General features: G+C 42.1%; 1 protein-coding gene across 3 annotated transcripts in view; it reads right to left on the minus strand.

Annotated features, from left to right (window-relative positions):
- The window catches only part of LOC310757982 (proton-coupled amino acid transporter 1-like), a 44,683-nt gene that overhangs the window by 13,966 nt on the left and 15,291 nt on the right, over positions 1-15,426 (minus strand). For all 3 annotated transcript variants that reach the window (XM_083603882.1, XM_083603883.1, XM_083603884.1), the window contains exons 9-10: positions 13,634-13,800; positions 3,129-3,298 (exon numbers count right to left, since the gene is read on the minus strand). In XM_083603882.1, the coding sequence (XP_083460008.1) occupies positions 3,129-3,298; positions 13,634-13,800 (337 nt within the window). The remainder of the gene's footprint in view (positions 1-3,128; positions 3,299-13,633; positions 13,801-15,426) is intronic.

Below are 15,426 nucleotides of genomic sequence, written 5' to 3' on the forward strand. Positions count from 1 at the left end.
AAAGTGGTGCTTCAGGTTAAGAACAGTTTCAGGTTAAGAACGGACCTCCAGAACGAATTAAGTACTTAGCCCAAGGTACCACTGTAGTCTTATAAAATACAACTGTCCGCATTCTAAGATTACACTTGATTCAAAGAGGAGATAAAAAAGAAAGCAAGGCAAGTAGTTTTAACACCCCTTTTTGCTAACCACGTCTTTTCTGCAGCTCAGTTTCAAAGGAGGAACAGTAAGCCATTCGAGAATAAGCATGGAAAGGAAGGAATTAATATAGCTGGAAAATAAACTTGGAAATGGGATAAATCTTTATGAAGACAGCTAGCTATACTTAAACATTTTTAAATGTAAGTGCATTGTAAGGGGCAAAAACATGAACTCCTGAACTTGCAGTATGAATGCAATAAGTGCTGAGAGGACTGAAGCCTCACTGCTATAGCCATCTGTGCCACAGGAGGAGAGCAATCTGATAAATAAACTGATGGCAGGATCTGCAGAATCGGCTTCAGGATATCAGTGCTGCTCTTATACTTCCTGTTCAACACCACAACACCAAATCAAGAAGTGTGGAGACATGGCATGGGTGTCACTCCTAACTCATCCTCCTCAAAAGGAATTTTGTTTTGGTGAAATTTCTTTTCATTGGGTTAGATAGTCTCATTGTAATATATAATACAATACCTATGCCTGCAAACCAGCTGCTTCGTTAGATCAAAAATGAAATCTCTTTGAGCACTCTATGCAAGCTGTGATGTAATGGCAGCTTCAGTTATAGCACAAATGCTCAAACCCTTGCACATCTGTGATCTCCAATGGAGCTGTGAAGCACCCTTGGACTGATGCATCAGTTTCTGTTGCAGAATTTTGCTTCTGATTCTAATTGTGCCCATTAGAATAAAACAGCATTTACTGGATTAGTCTAGACCAGGGACGTCCAACTCCCAAGAGACTGCGATCTACTCACAGAATAAAAAACTGGCAATGATCTACCCATGGGGGGTGGGTGCAGGTCAAAGTTGTTGGGCTTTTCTTAGGGAGCCAAGTCTGAATTGTCAACCATTTTTTAGGGGTGCAGGTCAAGGTGGTTGAGCATTTTTTAGGGGGGGACAGCAAATACTTCTGCCGCTTTTGGAGGAGGGGCCTGCGACATAATTCGATAAACAGTAAGTCATCCCGCCAGCGGAAACTCCGTCTTCCGTTCTTGAAATCGTGCACAGATAAAGGAAAGAGGGAGGGTGAGGGGCTGAATGCTCCCTTCCCCCCGCGGACGAAAAAGAGACCGCAATCCACTTCTAACAACCACGGGTTGATCGAGGTTGACCTGTTGGACATCCCTGGTCTAGACTATAGACCATCTTGGCCTTGAGTCCTGGAAGAGCTGCTCCCGGCCATGCAGGTCTTTTCCCACCTGGCCTGGAAGGGAGGGGCCCTGACTGACTCCAACTACAAAAGCTGAGGCTGCTGAAGAGGTCAGAGACCATCTTGGCTGTCTCTTAGTACAGACCCAGGTCATGAAGCCTGAGCTTCCACAGCCACCGCCCACCACTGGCAGCAACAGCAGCAGATACGTTCTATGCTTAGGATACTATTTTATTCTCTTGTTAATTATTCTGTTTTAAACATGCATTTCATATTTGAATTAGTTTGTTTTCTTTGGAAACATTAATTTTCAATACTTTATTTATTTATTTATTGCATTTATATACCACTCTTCATCTACTTATCTGTAGACAAGGTTCAGGCAGGATCCTTTCTAGATTCCTCCTGTCTCCCTGCCACAGTTAGGCAAGTACTTTGCATCTGTGTGCACATGCAGGAATGAGTGCACGTTGGCTAAGAGAAAATGGATATATTCTATGGCAGCAACGAACTCTGCCTGAAGCATTTATGACAAGCCTCTTCTGGGTTGTATCCAGCAGCAATTACATTGACGGTATGTAGTGTCAAGTGATACTGGCTGGGAGATAAACTTATATTGGATCTTAAATGGCATATGCAAGGCTTCCACCATTCTGACACTTGGCACCAGTGATGAACAACATTTGCCAGATTAGTTTTATCTAGCAACACTTCTTCTCAAGCTGGGGAACAGAGAAGTCAAAGCAAAACTTGCCTGGCTATTTGTTACTTGCTCTTTTACAGTATTTTAATTTACATACCATTATGAACATCCAGATTTTAATAAACCATTCTGACATCAATGGAACATTTTCCCCTCAATTCTTTTTTTTTGGGGGGGGGGCGTATTTCAAAACACCCAGATTATGGGGCTTTCCAAATATGTATGTAAAATTTGCTCATGTAGCTTTGCATCTTCTGTTTTGCTGAATACATCCAGCATAGTCTATGTCAGGCACAGGCAAACTCGGCCCTCCAGATGTTTTGGGACTACAACTCCCATCATCCCTAGCTAACAGGACCAGTGGTCAGGGATGATGGGAGTTGTAGCCCCAAAACATCTGGAGGGCCGAGTCTGCCTATGCCTGGTCTATGTAGTGTCAGATACCTGAGATACTGTGTTTTAAGGAAGTTCTCTTTTATATCTGTGAAAACCAAACTTGGATTGGTTTTTGGCCTATCTCCATCTCCATTCTTTGATATTCAATTCCTGTCATATAAGCCCTTTTTATTTTCCCATAAAGATGCTTGGTTTTGTCCTCTGGTTCTAAAATTATGCTATATACACAATTTTTGCCAATGGCTTTTAGAATAAATTCACCCTTCCCACATTGGTCTGGAGGGTCCCCCAAACCTCTGGAGTCAATTTTCATGTGGTCACAGAAGGACCCCATGGAGATTCAAAACTGCCTTGCCCCTTTGCCAACTGACAGGAACTCTATATGCTAGACTCCATCTGTGGGCTTCAACTCAAAATAAGTTATGGAAATGATTTTTGTCACGGAAACCCTTGCTAGCAACTTTCCCTTCACATTTACAAGGGCTTTTTAAAAAAACCACCAAGTAACTTCTTGTCAGCAGCAATCATTATTACTTGCTTCAGACACCTCAGTAAAGCCATCTCACTAAGTAAAAGTGGAATAAGTAGTCATAATTTTGCAATTCCCCTGTTCAGGACACTTATTGCGTGCCAAAATGGAATGGAAAATATACAGCCACTCTGATCTCTTACTCACATGTTACGCAGACCAAGGATGCCCTCAGCAGCAGATTGCACCATAATGCCCAGCGCTCAGGGACCTGAGCGATGGCCGTAGGAATGATTATTTCTGCAGGGACGTAGAACTGTAGTGCGTAAGTGAAGAAGATCCCAATGGAGTACAGCAGCTTGACAGACTGATACAACCTGCAGAAATAATACAAGAACCAAGAGTTACATCCACTCATCCTCCCAGGTGAAGCATTCATGTCAAAACCAAAAATGAACACAACCCAGCGACAAAGCATATTTGGAATGTTTCTCCTCCCTAATCCTGTGAGTACCAAGGGACTCTGGCATGCAATTTCCATTTACAGGGGAGAGAGAGAGAGAATATGAACACTGTTCCAATCCCGGGCTTTGCAGAGACCAAGCTTAACACGGAAAGGCACTTGCCCTGATCTAATGACTTTGCTACTGTATGATGAGGCATGGACTTCCTTGGGCAAGTAATGTCTTTTTCAGAGTCAAGAGGACGGATGCTGAAAAGCTATCTGTCCTTAAGTGATCTCAGAATCCCTGAAGTTCTTCTTTCATAAATAATCACAAGTTCATGGGTTGCAAAAATCAAGGGATTGCATCTAATCAAGTCATGGTCGGAGAAGACCTATCAATGGGCTTAGGTTACATGTGTATACCTACAGTGGGTCTATAACTTGGTGGGAGACAACTTAAGGATCCTTCTTTGAAATGGACACTGGGAAGTCTCCCCATTATGTACAGATGTTTGTCCGAAGGGTTAATTTCTTTCATAGACTCTTCCGTTTGGATTTTACTTTCATTAACGGAACCTGTGAAGTGTCAGAAATCAATCTCCTAAAGTTCATCTCAGAGCAAAACAAGTAGATACAGCAAAGATAACAGCAGGCCATCCGACCACGACATGTGATTGTGCTGATGAAATCCATCAACGCCGAAAAATTAGATGGCCTTGCTAAAAGACAAGAAATAGATATGAAGGGTGAATGGGGTACTTTGTTCTTCAGAACAAAAATAGAAATAAACAGAATCCTTGGAAGGAACTGAAGTTCTGCATGTAATTATGCATTTTCATTACTGGCTGGCTCAACAGCTGAAAACAAACGAGCAGGAAAGATTTCCGGATACTCTGCAACTGCAGTGTGTGTGAATGGAGGATGAATTAAAACTTGCCAATATTGTAAGGTCCATGTGTAACTCAACAGTGCACTGAAATTTGGAATACTGTGCACAGCTCAGGGTAATTGTACCTTAGTTATGTATAGTGATCGCAGGGAAAGTGGACAGAGAGGGGTTTTCCTTCTTCTCTCACAATACTACAGCACCCAGGGCCATTCAATGAAACTGAAGGATAAAAGGTTCAAGAAAGGCAGAAGGAAGCACTTTTTCCACACTATGGAGCTCACAAGATTTGGCAACCACCACCAACTTCTAAAAAGTCAGCAGAAAAACCCATAGAAGATAAAGCTTAGGGTTAGAAGTGCTGGGGAACAAAAGCAGGAGAGGACTATTGCTCATGTTGCTTATTTATTTTATTTTACTCACTGTACGTACAGTAAGGCTGCATCTTAGGCGCATTAAGCACCTGGCAATTATTATTTTTGAAATTTTTAAAAAGGGAGCTGAAAGGGGGCAGTCCCACCTGCCAATGCAATCCCCGGAACATAACCCCTGTGTAAGTTGAGGGCTTACTGTATATAAAGCTGCCCACAAATGCACAGTGGTACCTCAGGTTACAGACGCTTCAGGTTACAGACGCTTCAGGTCTACAGACTCTGCTAACCCAGAAATAGTACCTCAGGTTAAGAACTTTGCTTCAGGATGAGAACAGAAATCGTGCTCGGGCGACGCAGCAGAAGCGGGAGGCCCCATTAGCTAAAGTGGTGCTTCAGGTTAAGAACAGTTTCAGGTTAAGAATGGACCTCTAGAACGAATCAAGTTCTTAACCCGAGGTACCACTGCATATAAAAGCTGCCCACTGTTCCCTGGGTGGCTTACAGAATGTTTTTTAACCACAGCATCATGAAACAAAGCTTTGCGGTATATATATATAAAAAACCCATTCTGGCAGTAGACTATAAACAGTGGTTCAGAATGCCCAAGAGGCATGTGGTTAGCCACTGTGGGAAACAGGATGCGGCCCTAGCAGGCCTTTGGTCTGACCCAGCAGGGTTCTTTTTCTCTTTTAATGAAACAGGAAGTATTGATGAAAGGCACTGGGTGAGGCCAGTCAATGCCACATCCTATTTGGTTCATCTGCTTACAACAGGGATGGGGAACCTCAGGCCTGGGGATGGGGGGCAAATGTTGCCTTCCAGGTCACACTCTCTTTGGCCTTAGCGACTCTCTTCAGATCACACACCTAATTGATTCACAACCTTCACCAAGCCTACTCTGCCCCCTCTTGGAGGGCTTTTTGGCTGGACTTGAACTCCAATAGAGCTTCTTTCTAGCCTGGAGGAGAGAGAGGCATGTGTGTGTAGGAGTGTGAAGAAACTGGCCTAATGTACAAAGGTAAACTTTACATTTAACGTGCTGCACATTTCTGCCTTGCCTGCCACAGGATGAGGCCCTTGGAAGGGGAGGATGTGATCTCCAGGATGAAAAAGATTCTCCCTCCCCGATTTAAAAGAGGAGCAGGTGGAAAGAGGAGTGACCAAGATGGTTATAAGATTAGCTGGACTGCAATAATCACAATTTCTGTTTTTCAAAAAAATAAAGTTCTGCCCAAGAACAGCTGTAACATTCTGTAAGTCTGCTTTCACATTGTCAAAAGAGGGAGCCAGCTATCAGCCGCATTCACAAGCCAACACTGGGTTTTGAACCTATAATTTGGAGCCATATGCCAAGGGTTATGCATACTGTAAACAATCCCTCCGAAAACACAACGATTACGTCAAGGAAGCCAAATTTACATGCCCACAATTACGCAGATTAAAACCCAATTTGCATATACTTATTTTTTTCTCTACAGAGCATCCAAATGCGTTAACATTGTTTTGGCAAGTGAATGAAGAAAGACGAGCATGAAGATTAGGCGGGGGAAGGGAAGAGAAAATTTGAAAGAGCACCAAAAAATTGATCAGGCTACTAGCTCCACAACATCACCATTCACACTCCAATGTTTGAGCTGTGCCAGATGCTGTAACTACACACCCGACTACTTCTGTGATCAGTAACCTAAAACCTTTGCATTGCATCTTTCTGAGGAATTTCTATGTGAAGTTGAAAAGACGTTCGTCCCGTCCTGCAGCAGCAAGCATGATTTTACCCTGACTTTATTCTTTTTTAACGGAAAAGCTGAAGCATACCTTCAAAGTGCTTTTTATCAGTTTCAGTCACGAATATTTCACAGTTTTTGATTATTCCCTTTCTCCCACAGCCAAGCACTTGCCAGCTTTAGCGCGGGTGTAAGTCCTATGCAATACAGACGTCATCGCTGCTTGCACTTTCACCAGCTCAGCTCACAGGCAAGCTATTTCAGGAGCTACCCATAGAGCATGTTTACGTGGAAGACAGCGTGTTACGTAAAAATGGCAACGATCAAACGTCAGGAAAAGAACAAACAAGCGAAAAGAAGGGAAGCGAGCCATCGGTGTGAGAGGAGCTGGAGCTCAGTGTCCAGGCTAAATGAGATGCTCCTTCAGATATATAGGGCCAAAGCTGCTTAGGACTTTAAAGGTCAGCACCAACACTTTGAACTGAGCTCAGGAAACCAGTGTAGGTCTTTTAGGACCGGTGTTATATGGTCCCGGCAGCCGTTCCCAGTCACAAGTCTGGCAGCCACATTCCGGATTATTTGCAGTTTCCGAATGTATGCTGCACTGAGCTTGCTTCTCAGCCACTACAGCTGGTCAGAACAGGCATCTCAAGAGAGAGGAGGGTTCAGTAGCAACACCTCGACATCTTTCCTGAGGATCCAACAGGGGCCTATAAAGAGCAAGGCAGCCACTGGGGTGCAGCACCCCAAGAGGGACTTGCTACTTTGGCAGGCATCTTTGGCAAAAAGTGAAGTGGCAAGGCAGAACGCCGTGCAGCTAAAGAAATACTTTGCAGCCGTAAGAAGAAGAAAAAAAGGCAGCTGGACATTGAACTACAGGAGCGAAGAAAGAAATAAGATCAAAGTTAAACTAGGACTTGGTGAAAGGAACAAGGAATGTACAGAAGCTGAAGATATAAATTAACTAATGATAAACTGATAAGGAAATAGTGGATCAAAGATTTCATACACAAGTGATAGGCATATAAGGAACGGAATTACTAAGCCAAGTCAAACAAATGAACTTTGAACTGAAATAATAAAACAATAAATTGGATTACAAAGTGATTATTTAATGAATAATTGAATTACTAACTAACTCTAAAGTGATAACTTAATGAATTGGATTACAAATTAATTAACCCCTTGATTATTGAATTACGAAGTGAAGACAAACAAACTGAAATTAATTACGAATTGACTATCCACAGCATCAGCTGAAATGTCAGATTACAATAAGTAAATATATCAACTGCTTTACTGAAAATCAAACGCATAATTTACTGGAACTAAGATGAATAATTCAGAAGGCACATAATGAGTTATGTGTATTATCAATGAACTAAGCAAGAAAGCGAATGAATTGAAATTCTCATTTGATTAGCATCCTAGTGAAAACAGAAATAAAGCTAATATAAATAGAAACTATTAAAGTGAATGGAAAGTCAAGGAAACCAAACAAAGGGAAGTGGAGACTTCCGGGTCAGCGCCATCGATTAATGGCGGATTCCCTCTGAGTCTCAGAGGGACTAGCTCCGTGGGATCGGGTCTTACCGCTGCGGCAAAGCGGGGACCCTTTAAAAATCACAGGCGGGGGAAGCCTGTGAATGTGGGGACTCGGCGGGCACCATTTGCGCCCCCCCAATCTGCAAAGGGACCCTTTTTTAAGGGCTCCGGAGCGGGACGGGGTGAGCAGCGCGGTGCTGAGAGTCGACTGCTTCTTCCGCGGAGTGAAGCCGCACAGCTGTTATTGGAGAGCGCTGCCTTTTTCCTGGGACAATTGGACTTGAAAGTAACTACCCGTGAGTAGGATTAAATTGGATTTAAAAGAATAAGCTAATTTGACATCGAAACGGGAAGGTATAAACAGGAAGTCTGCCTTCCCTTATTGTAAACAGATCAAAGCAAAGAGACGGTAAAGCGGAAACTTGAAAGGACGTTTTGGAAAAAGACTTAAATCTTAACATCAGGAAAGCAGTCTCCCCTCCAGTTTGCAGGAGAGGAGGGGGGAAAGTTTGAGGTGTATTTACCTGCAAAAATAAGAGGGAAAGGAAGCTAAAATCTGCTGCCTAAAACCTGGGAACGGACTGCCCCCCAGAAAAGGAAAGCCGCTCGGTTTGGAAGACACAAGATTTACCCACTTTGGAAGAATGGCAGATGAAGGTGATGGACTATATGGGATTGGCAGAAATGACTGGCAGAATCCGAGACCAGGAAGAAGAGTCGGTGGAAGAGGATTGGAAGAAATTTAAAGACTATCTACAGAAATACTGTAAAATTAATGAATGTTAGAATGATGTTGGATAGAAATTAAGTGGTTTCCAGCTGTAATGCTTTAAGAATATGGAAAAAGGGTTATTAGTAACAAAGTTAATAAGAATATGGAAAAATGAATTGATAATGGATGAAAATACTGAGTTATAAAATGTTAAGTTATAGAGATAAGATAAATGAAAGAGGGTAAGGATTTGCTGATTTGATTATTTAAATGGGAATACAAGAAGGGGAGGTGTGAGGAAGTCAAAGAAACAAGCAAATGAATTTTAAGTTATGAAAAATGGAATTGTTTTTAATTTTTCTTATTTTTTCTGTGTGTTTATTCTTATTTTTTTGTTTTTTTTTATTATGTGTTTTTGTATATTTGTTTTTGTAAAACCTTAATAAACATTTCATTAAAAAAAACAAACAAACAAAGGGAAGTGAATATTTAGAAAACATGGGCCCCAGACAAGTGAAAGAAAAAGAGGATGGTGTCTCATATATTACTGAAATGGGGTGAGGGGAATCCAACAGATGTTTAACAAGGATATAAAATCTATGGAGGGAAGACTTCAGGAAGGGCTAAGTAACAAAGAAGTAAAAGTTGACGCATGGATTATATAACAAGACAAACCTCTGAAACTCAAACAATAACTTCAGCATACATTGGGATGCATTTGTGCATGTAGAGCTCTCTCTGTCCTCTGTGTCTTGCAGCTTGCAATGCATGACAAAGCTCTAGGCCAGTGGTTCCCAATTAGGGGTCCGGGGACTCCTGGGGGTCCGCAGAACACATCCAAGGGTCTGCAGCCCCATTCCTTGCCTCCCCCACAACTAAACTTTTGTCATTTTTGCTGTTTAGCTGCTGATATATCACAATGTTGAAAACTAGATATTGCTCAGTCCTAGTCTGTTTTTTAGTATACCTAAAATCCTTAGAGGCTATCCCACATTTTCTTCAAAAAAATGTTTTGCAGAGGTAACTACCACAGAGTTATCAAAAATTTCAAAAGTAGGGAACGTGGCTTGGCTTTTGAAAAATAGGGGTTCCTCAGTAATTAGCTCAGTACTGGATTTACGAATAAGATAAACAAGCTATAGCTTAGGGCCCCACTCTCTTGGGGGTGCCAAAAAAATCTAAAGGGAAAAAAACCTGGAAGTACATTTCCAAAATATAAGATAAAAAACAAATAAAATAAAACCTACATACAGCAACAGTGTTTTGTGTTGTGTAGGCTCCTATGATGTAAGTAATGGGCCCCGCCTGCTAGCCTGCTCCCTAAAGTATCACTGGTTTCAGTTCAACAATTACTTTGATAAAATACATATTTTGTTATGTGCAAATGGCTTTAGATACCTATTAGGTCCATAAATTACCATACAGCATATATTCAACACACAAAAAGAGACAATTTGTTGTTGACCAAGGACAGCAGGACATATAAAGGGCCTTTTTACCTTCAGTAACTTAGGGCCTCATCAAACCTAAATCCGGCCCTGAATTAGCTAATGGGGAACCACTGCTCTAGGCTATTTTCTCCAGAAGAGGAGCAACAGGAGCTGCATATAAGGTCTGACTGATGGGAAAGATGTGGACCCAGAGAACTAGGCCTTCTGGTGATCTGAACAAATGCAATGAACAGTAGACAAGAGGAGAAAGTGTTCCTGCCTTGCAAGGAACAGAAATAATATGCCATGCAGCTGCTTGCCACACGACAGGAACAGAAATTTGCACAATCCTCGGTGGCTTCAAAGTCCATGTTCAGCACAATCCCCACCCCTTGCCCCGACTGAACAGTCTGTTCCCTGTCTTGCAAAAAAAGGTTTCTAAGCTCTGGCAACGCAATGGAACACTTCCCTAAGGTGTGTTCCGCAGCACAGCATAGCTTCCCAGTCCTAATTAGAAGTGCTGATTTTGCACATCCCATGCCTGGAGGTCATGTGACATGCCCACTCTGCCTACGGAGTTCTTCCCTGCCCATCTGCGTGGCAGGCTGGTAGCAGTGGATACGCAGCACAAAATGAGCTCAGAGCAAGCACCGAAATCCACATACACAAGCAGTGCTGCTGGCAGAGAAAAAGCTTATATTATATCATACCTCTCCACCCCCAACACCCAGCAATGATTTCTTACAGCACTTCTGGATTTAGATTGGGAGGCGAGTGTTGCCAGACTGCAGCTCCCATTAGCCCCAGTCCATGTGACCAATGGTCAGGGAGCAGTAGACCAGCAACATTTTGTGCGCCGCAGGTACGCCTAAAACAGATCTTCTTTGAGCACCCTCAGGCACCTTTATAACATGAAACAGCCCAAACCAATGAAAATGCAGTGATGGGGGGCGGGAATTGACCTTAACTTAGTGCTATTTTCCAAATCTCTCCAGCCAGCATCACAGCCAAAGGAAGTTGCTGGGGGGCATGTATTTTTGTCTCCAGGTATAGCCAGTTTGGGGGCCATGTCACACACTACAAGGCACTTTTTGCAACCTCATGCAACCTCCTACGACTGATGCTCCCCATAATAAATGATGACAAACCATTTGTCCGAATACACACATTATGATGGTGAATCAGAGTCCCCTTTTACCCAAGATCTGAAATCACAGTCTAAAGTAAAAGTCAGATCCAGGAGAAATCTGATCAGTGTTGGTGCTGTCATACTATTTAGCTACCATTGACAGAATTTGTAAACATGCCCGATGTGGTGTTCAGTTTGTTAAAATGTAGTTAAGAGAGATTCAGCTTTGTATCTGCAGTTTCCTCAGATGCTCCATGTTAGGTGACTTATTGGCCACAAAAGCAGTGGATTCACGCAAACCTGAGTTCACCTAGAAGCATCTGAAGCTGACCGACTGGCATCAGCCAGGAGGCCCTAAGCTACTAGTTGCGGAAGAGAGACATACCCCTTTTCTTTGACCTCAATTGCCGACACTCTAAAGTGTGCCGACAAAACGATTGATCAATTAACATGGCCTTTAAATTTCAAAAAAAAAAAAAAAAAGAACAAGCAACCAAGACTGTCAGCAAAAGCAGCCACCACTAGGCATTTAATTATATATTTTTTCATCTGACGCAAACCTCAGCTCTGCTTAGTCCCTAGAAATGGGCTTTGCACAAAAGATAAAGCAGCTATGCAGACACTGAGGGCTTATAAATCACTGCAACCAGCAAAAGCTTTGTCTAGGGCATCCTGTGGAATTCCAATTTTAATGTTATTATCTATGAAAAGGCAGCCCTAGGCGTCATCCTTTTAGCCAGTGTGTTTAAAGATCTCATTGTGACACATATCTTTTAAAAACCAAGACATAGACGACCTAATGCCGCATGCTACAAGTGGCACAGCTTGGACCCATTTGGCTTTGAACAGTATCTTCATGCATTGCCTTTGTTTACTAAGAGAAGTGTGTCACACTGCAACACACAAGGCTAACCTAATGTGGTATTTTGCACTTCCCGATTTCAAAGCGCTGTGGAAACTATTACCCTTCATTTTCAGAAAGATTCAGGTTTAAGCAGCAGGTTGTAGAGCAAGGAATCCACTAGAGAGCACCACAATCCCTGTCTTTCAACCCTTCCTTCATTCTGATTTGGTAACGGACAAGTCTGCAAGGTGTTAGCTGGTAAAAACTCAGATGACAAACAGAAACTGAAACAGTTCCAGTTTAAGCATCACTGGCAGTGATGAAAGATTATTTCAACATCCTTTGAAATACAAGAATGGACTACTGCTTTCAAAAATCAGGTCCATCTGAAAACAAACATTTGATGCAAAAGTTCTCATAGATGCACAAAGAATTGCACAGCTAATGTCTGAATAAGTATGGGAGTCTCTTTTCTCGTTATATTCTATTAAGAAATCCTGACCTGGCATGAATACATCTCTCCCTTTCCTGCTGAGACAAAGTAGTGACTGAAACTCACCATGTTGTGTTTACTTGAATGCAGTATTCCCTTAACCAGCTGAAACCTTTCCATGCTTTCCTGGAGAATATTAGGTTGTCAGGAAGATCTTGCATCCAATAATATGGCACATAACAGTTCCTTTATTACTTTCTTACAAAGGGAGAGAATGGCTCGAGAGCCCAAGAATCACACTAGGTTAAACTACCTCTCTAGAATGTAACATGCAAACGAGTCCCCTTAGGGGTTTCTGGATTTAAAGATGCCCCATGGTGCACTGCGCCTTCAGGTTCAAAGTAGCCTGTAAAGTATATATCACAGGAACGTGGAGAATAATCACCCCCCCAAAAGCTTCCATCATGAATTGAGCCATGCATCAAAGAAACAAGGATTTAAGTTAAGTTAGTGCTTGCAGACTGGGTCATTGCCACTGTTTCATAACCAGCAATGAACTTTCAGAAGAGGCAGTGTCCAATATGTGGCAACATGGGCAGTCAAATTACTTGAATAGTAAACAGATTTTCAGGGACGTGAATAAGGAAGGAGGAAATTTTGCAGGTACAGGATCCTAAGAAAGTCAAATAAGGAGGAGGCAGGTCACTTGCAAAAGCAAGATGACGTATTGCAATTACAGGTGTTCGCTGCTCTGTTTAATGTTTCCATGGGCAGCAACCCAGAGCGATACTAGCCTCCTGTACGGCTACACCCAGTGCAACCCAGAAGTGTTTGTCTCTATCATCAGTTTTTGACAGGAAGTATCTGCTTGGTTATAGCACCACAACCAGTCTCTGGATCATCTCAGTCAAAACACAAAGATGAGTGGAAGAAAAGTGGACTGTTAAGAGTGACTATGAGCACAGGGCAGAAGGATGACTCTTGAGGAGCCTGAACCCATGAAGGCTTGACCACAAACACAAACAAACACACACAGTGCACTCCACTTGAACATCTTCTGGCCACAGAGTGAGTGCCTTAGGTCTCTTGCAAATTGTTTCCTACACCTCAGCATCTATCTGCGTATTTTCATTCTAAACCAACCAAGAGTAACCTGTCATTCAAGAGAGGCTTCCCTTGCCTCAACTCACCAACAGTTAGGCAGATTGAGAGTGATGCTGGCCTGGATGTTTTCTCCAAAGCGCAAATATCCCAGGGTTCCAAGGCTGAGGTAGAGGGTGCTGACAATTGCCATTCCCACATAGAGGATGATGGGGAAATGGTGAGGGGTCTTCATCTTGTTTTCCAGAGGGAGCACCTTGGTGGGGAAAGAGAAAAATCTTTTAAGTCATCTTACTCTTCACTCGAACGATGCTTCAGCCCGTGAATTCTGCCACAGAACCTCAAAAAACATAACACAATGCACCAGGGCAGACCAATTTCATCAATCCAGTCTCCTCAGGATTCAGCCAGATGCCAAAAATGTATTTTCAGTATCAACCCGCTGTTAATCCCCAGCATCTGGTAACAAAATACACCATCTCTTGAACACTGAAGATGTCTAGATCTTGATAACTTATAGCCACCAATAAATCTACTGAACAGTTAGCTGTCTAATCCAGTCACCAGGGAAAGACCTCTGGAGTACCACTGAGCCCCCAGGCAGCCCCCAATATATAGTTTTTTAAATATAAAGTTTCTTTTGGTGGCATACGAGATGCATCTTATGTTCCACTAATTATGTTGCACCTTATTTTTAACAGGCTTCTATTTGTGGAAGAAAGGATTGCAAAAACTAAAAGTTTTAATTTCTTCTCACTGCTCATTTAAGGAACACGTATTACTGCCATTGTTGTACAGGATGTTCTGTAACAATGAAGAAATCTTAATCGACTTTGGGCTTTGATGTTTACACAGTGACCCAATAACGATAAAGGACATGAAGCACAGTTGCTAAGTAACATTCCATCCAAAGCTTCAAATTCCTCCCCCTTATTTAGTGGGTCATGTTCGGATGTTCTGGACAGCTAAAGCTACCCTTCCTGGTGTACCAATAATGAAAAGCTCAAAGTCCATTGGGATATTTCAACAGTTTAAGAATACTGAGCCTCAGTCCGTCTGAAAATCATTTTCTGCCATTCTAGCCCTTGCCAAATAAATGTAAGACACTTTTCTTGTGTTACAGGATTCAAAAAGACACACACACAAGAAGCAATCTGCAAGGACTCAAATACAACTGCTGCTTCCAGAGAATACAAGTGTACATAGGTCAGAGGAAAAAACGACTCTTCAACATTGTGTATACTGTACTGTATACATGATACAGCCCTGACCCTTGCTGAAATCATAGACCAATAAGCTAATCTGCACTTTACAAAGAAAAACAGAAACAAGCAGAGATGCTCTAAATAGAAGGGATTTAGAGATTTCAAAACCAAACACAAGTAATCATGGATGAGACCTACAAGTCACAAATTCATAACGTTACATGACTTAAATTGCATTTCCGCCATATATGCATGTATATATTTTAAATATCCTGCTTTCTTTAAAAAAGAAAGAAAGAAAGAAAGCTGCGGACCAATCAACAAAGATCAAAACAGCAAAGATGCATGTCAGTTTTCCAACAGAATTTTTAGTTATTGAATTTAGATATTTGAGTGTGTACCCAGACCAACCCAAACGTTGCAGTCTTTTTCACTCAAATCTACAAACGTGCAAGTCAACCAGAACAAGAGATTCTATAAATGTGCAAACCTTTTCCAGTTAAGAACATTCCGTGCTATTCTGATTAGATGTACTCAGCATAACCTCTTTGCCTCTCAACCTCCCTACAGCGATCGTATAAACCCATTTCATACCTTCCCTTTCAACTAACAAATATCTACTTCCTTCAGAGTCTCATAATACACCTTGCACTTTAAGCCTTTTACCACCTTGCCTG

The sequence above is a fragment of the Podarcis filfolensis genome (genome assembly GCF_964270895.1).
Source record: "Podarcis filfolensis genome assembly, chromosome: 2".
NCBI classification, from domain to species: Eukaryota; Metazoa; Chordata; class Lepidosauria; order Squamata; family Lacertidae; genus Podarcis; species Podarcis filfolensis.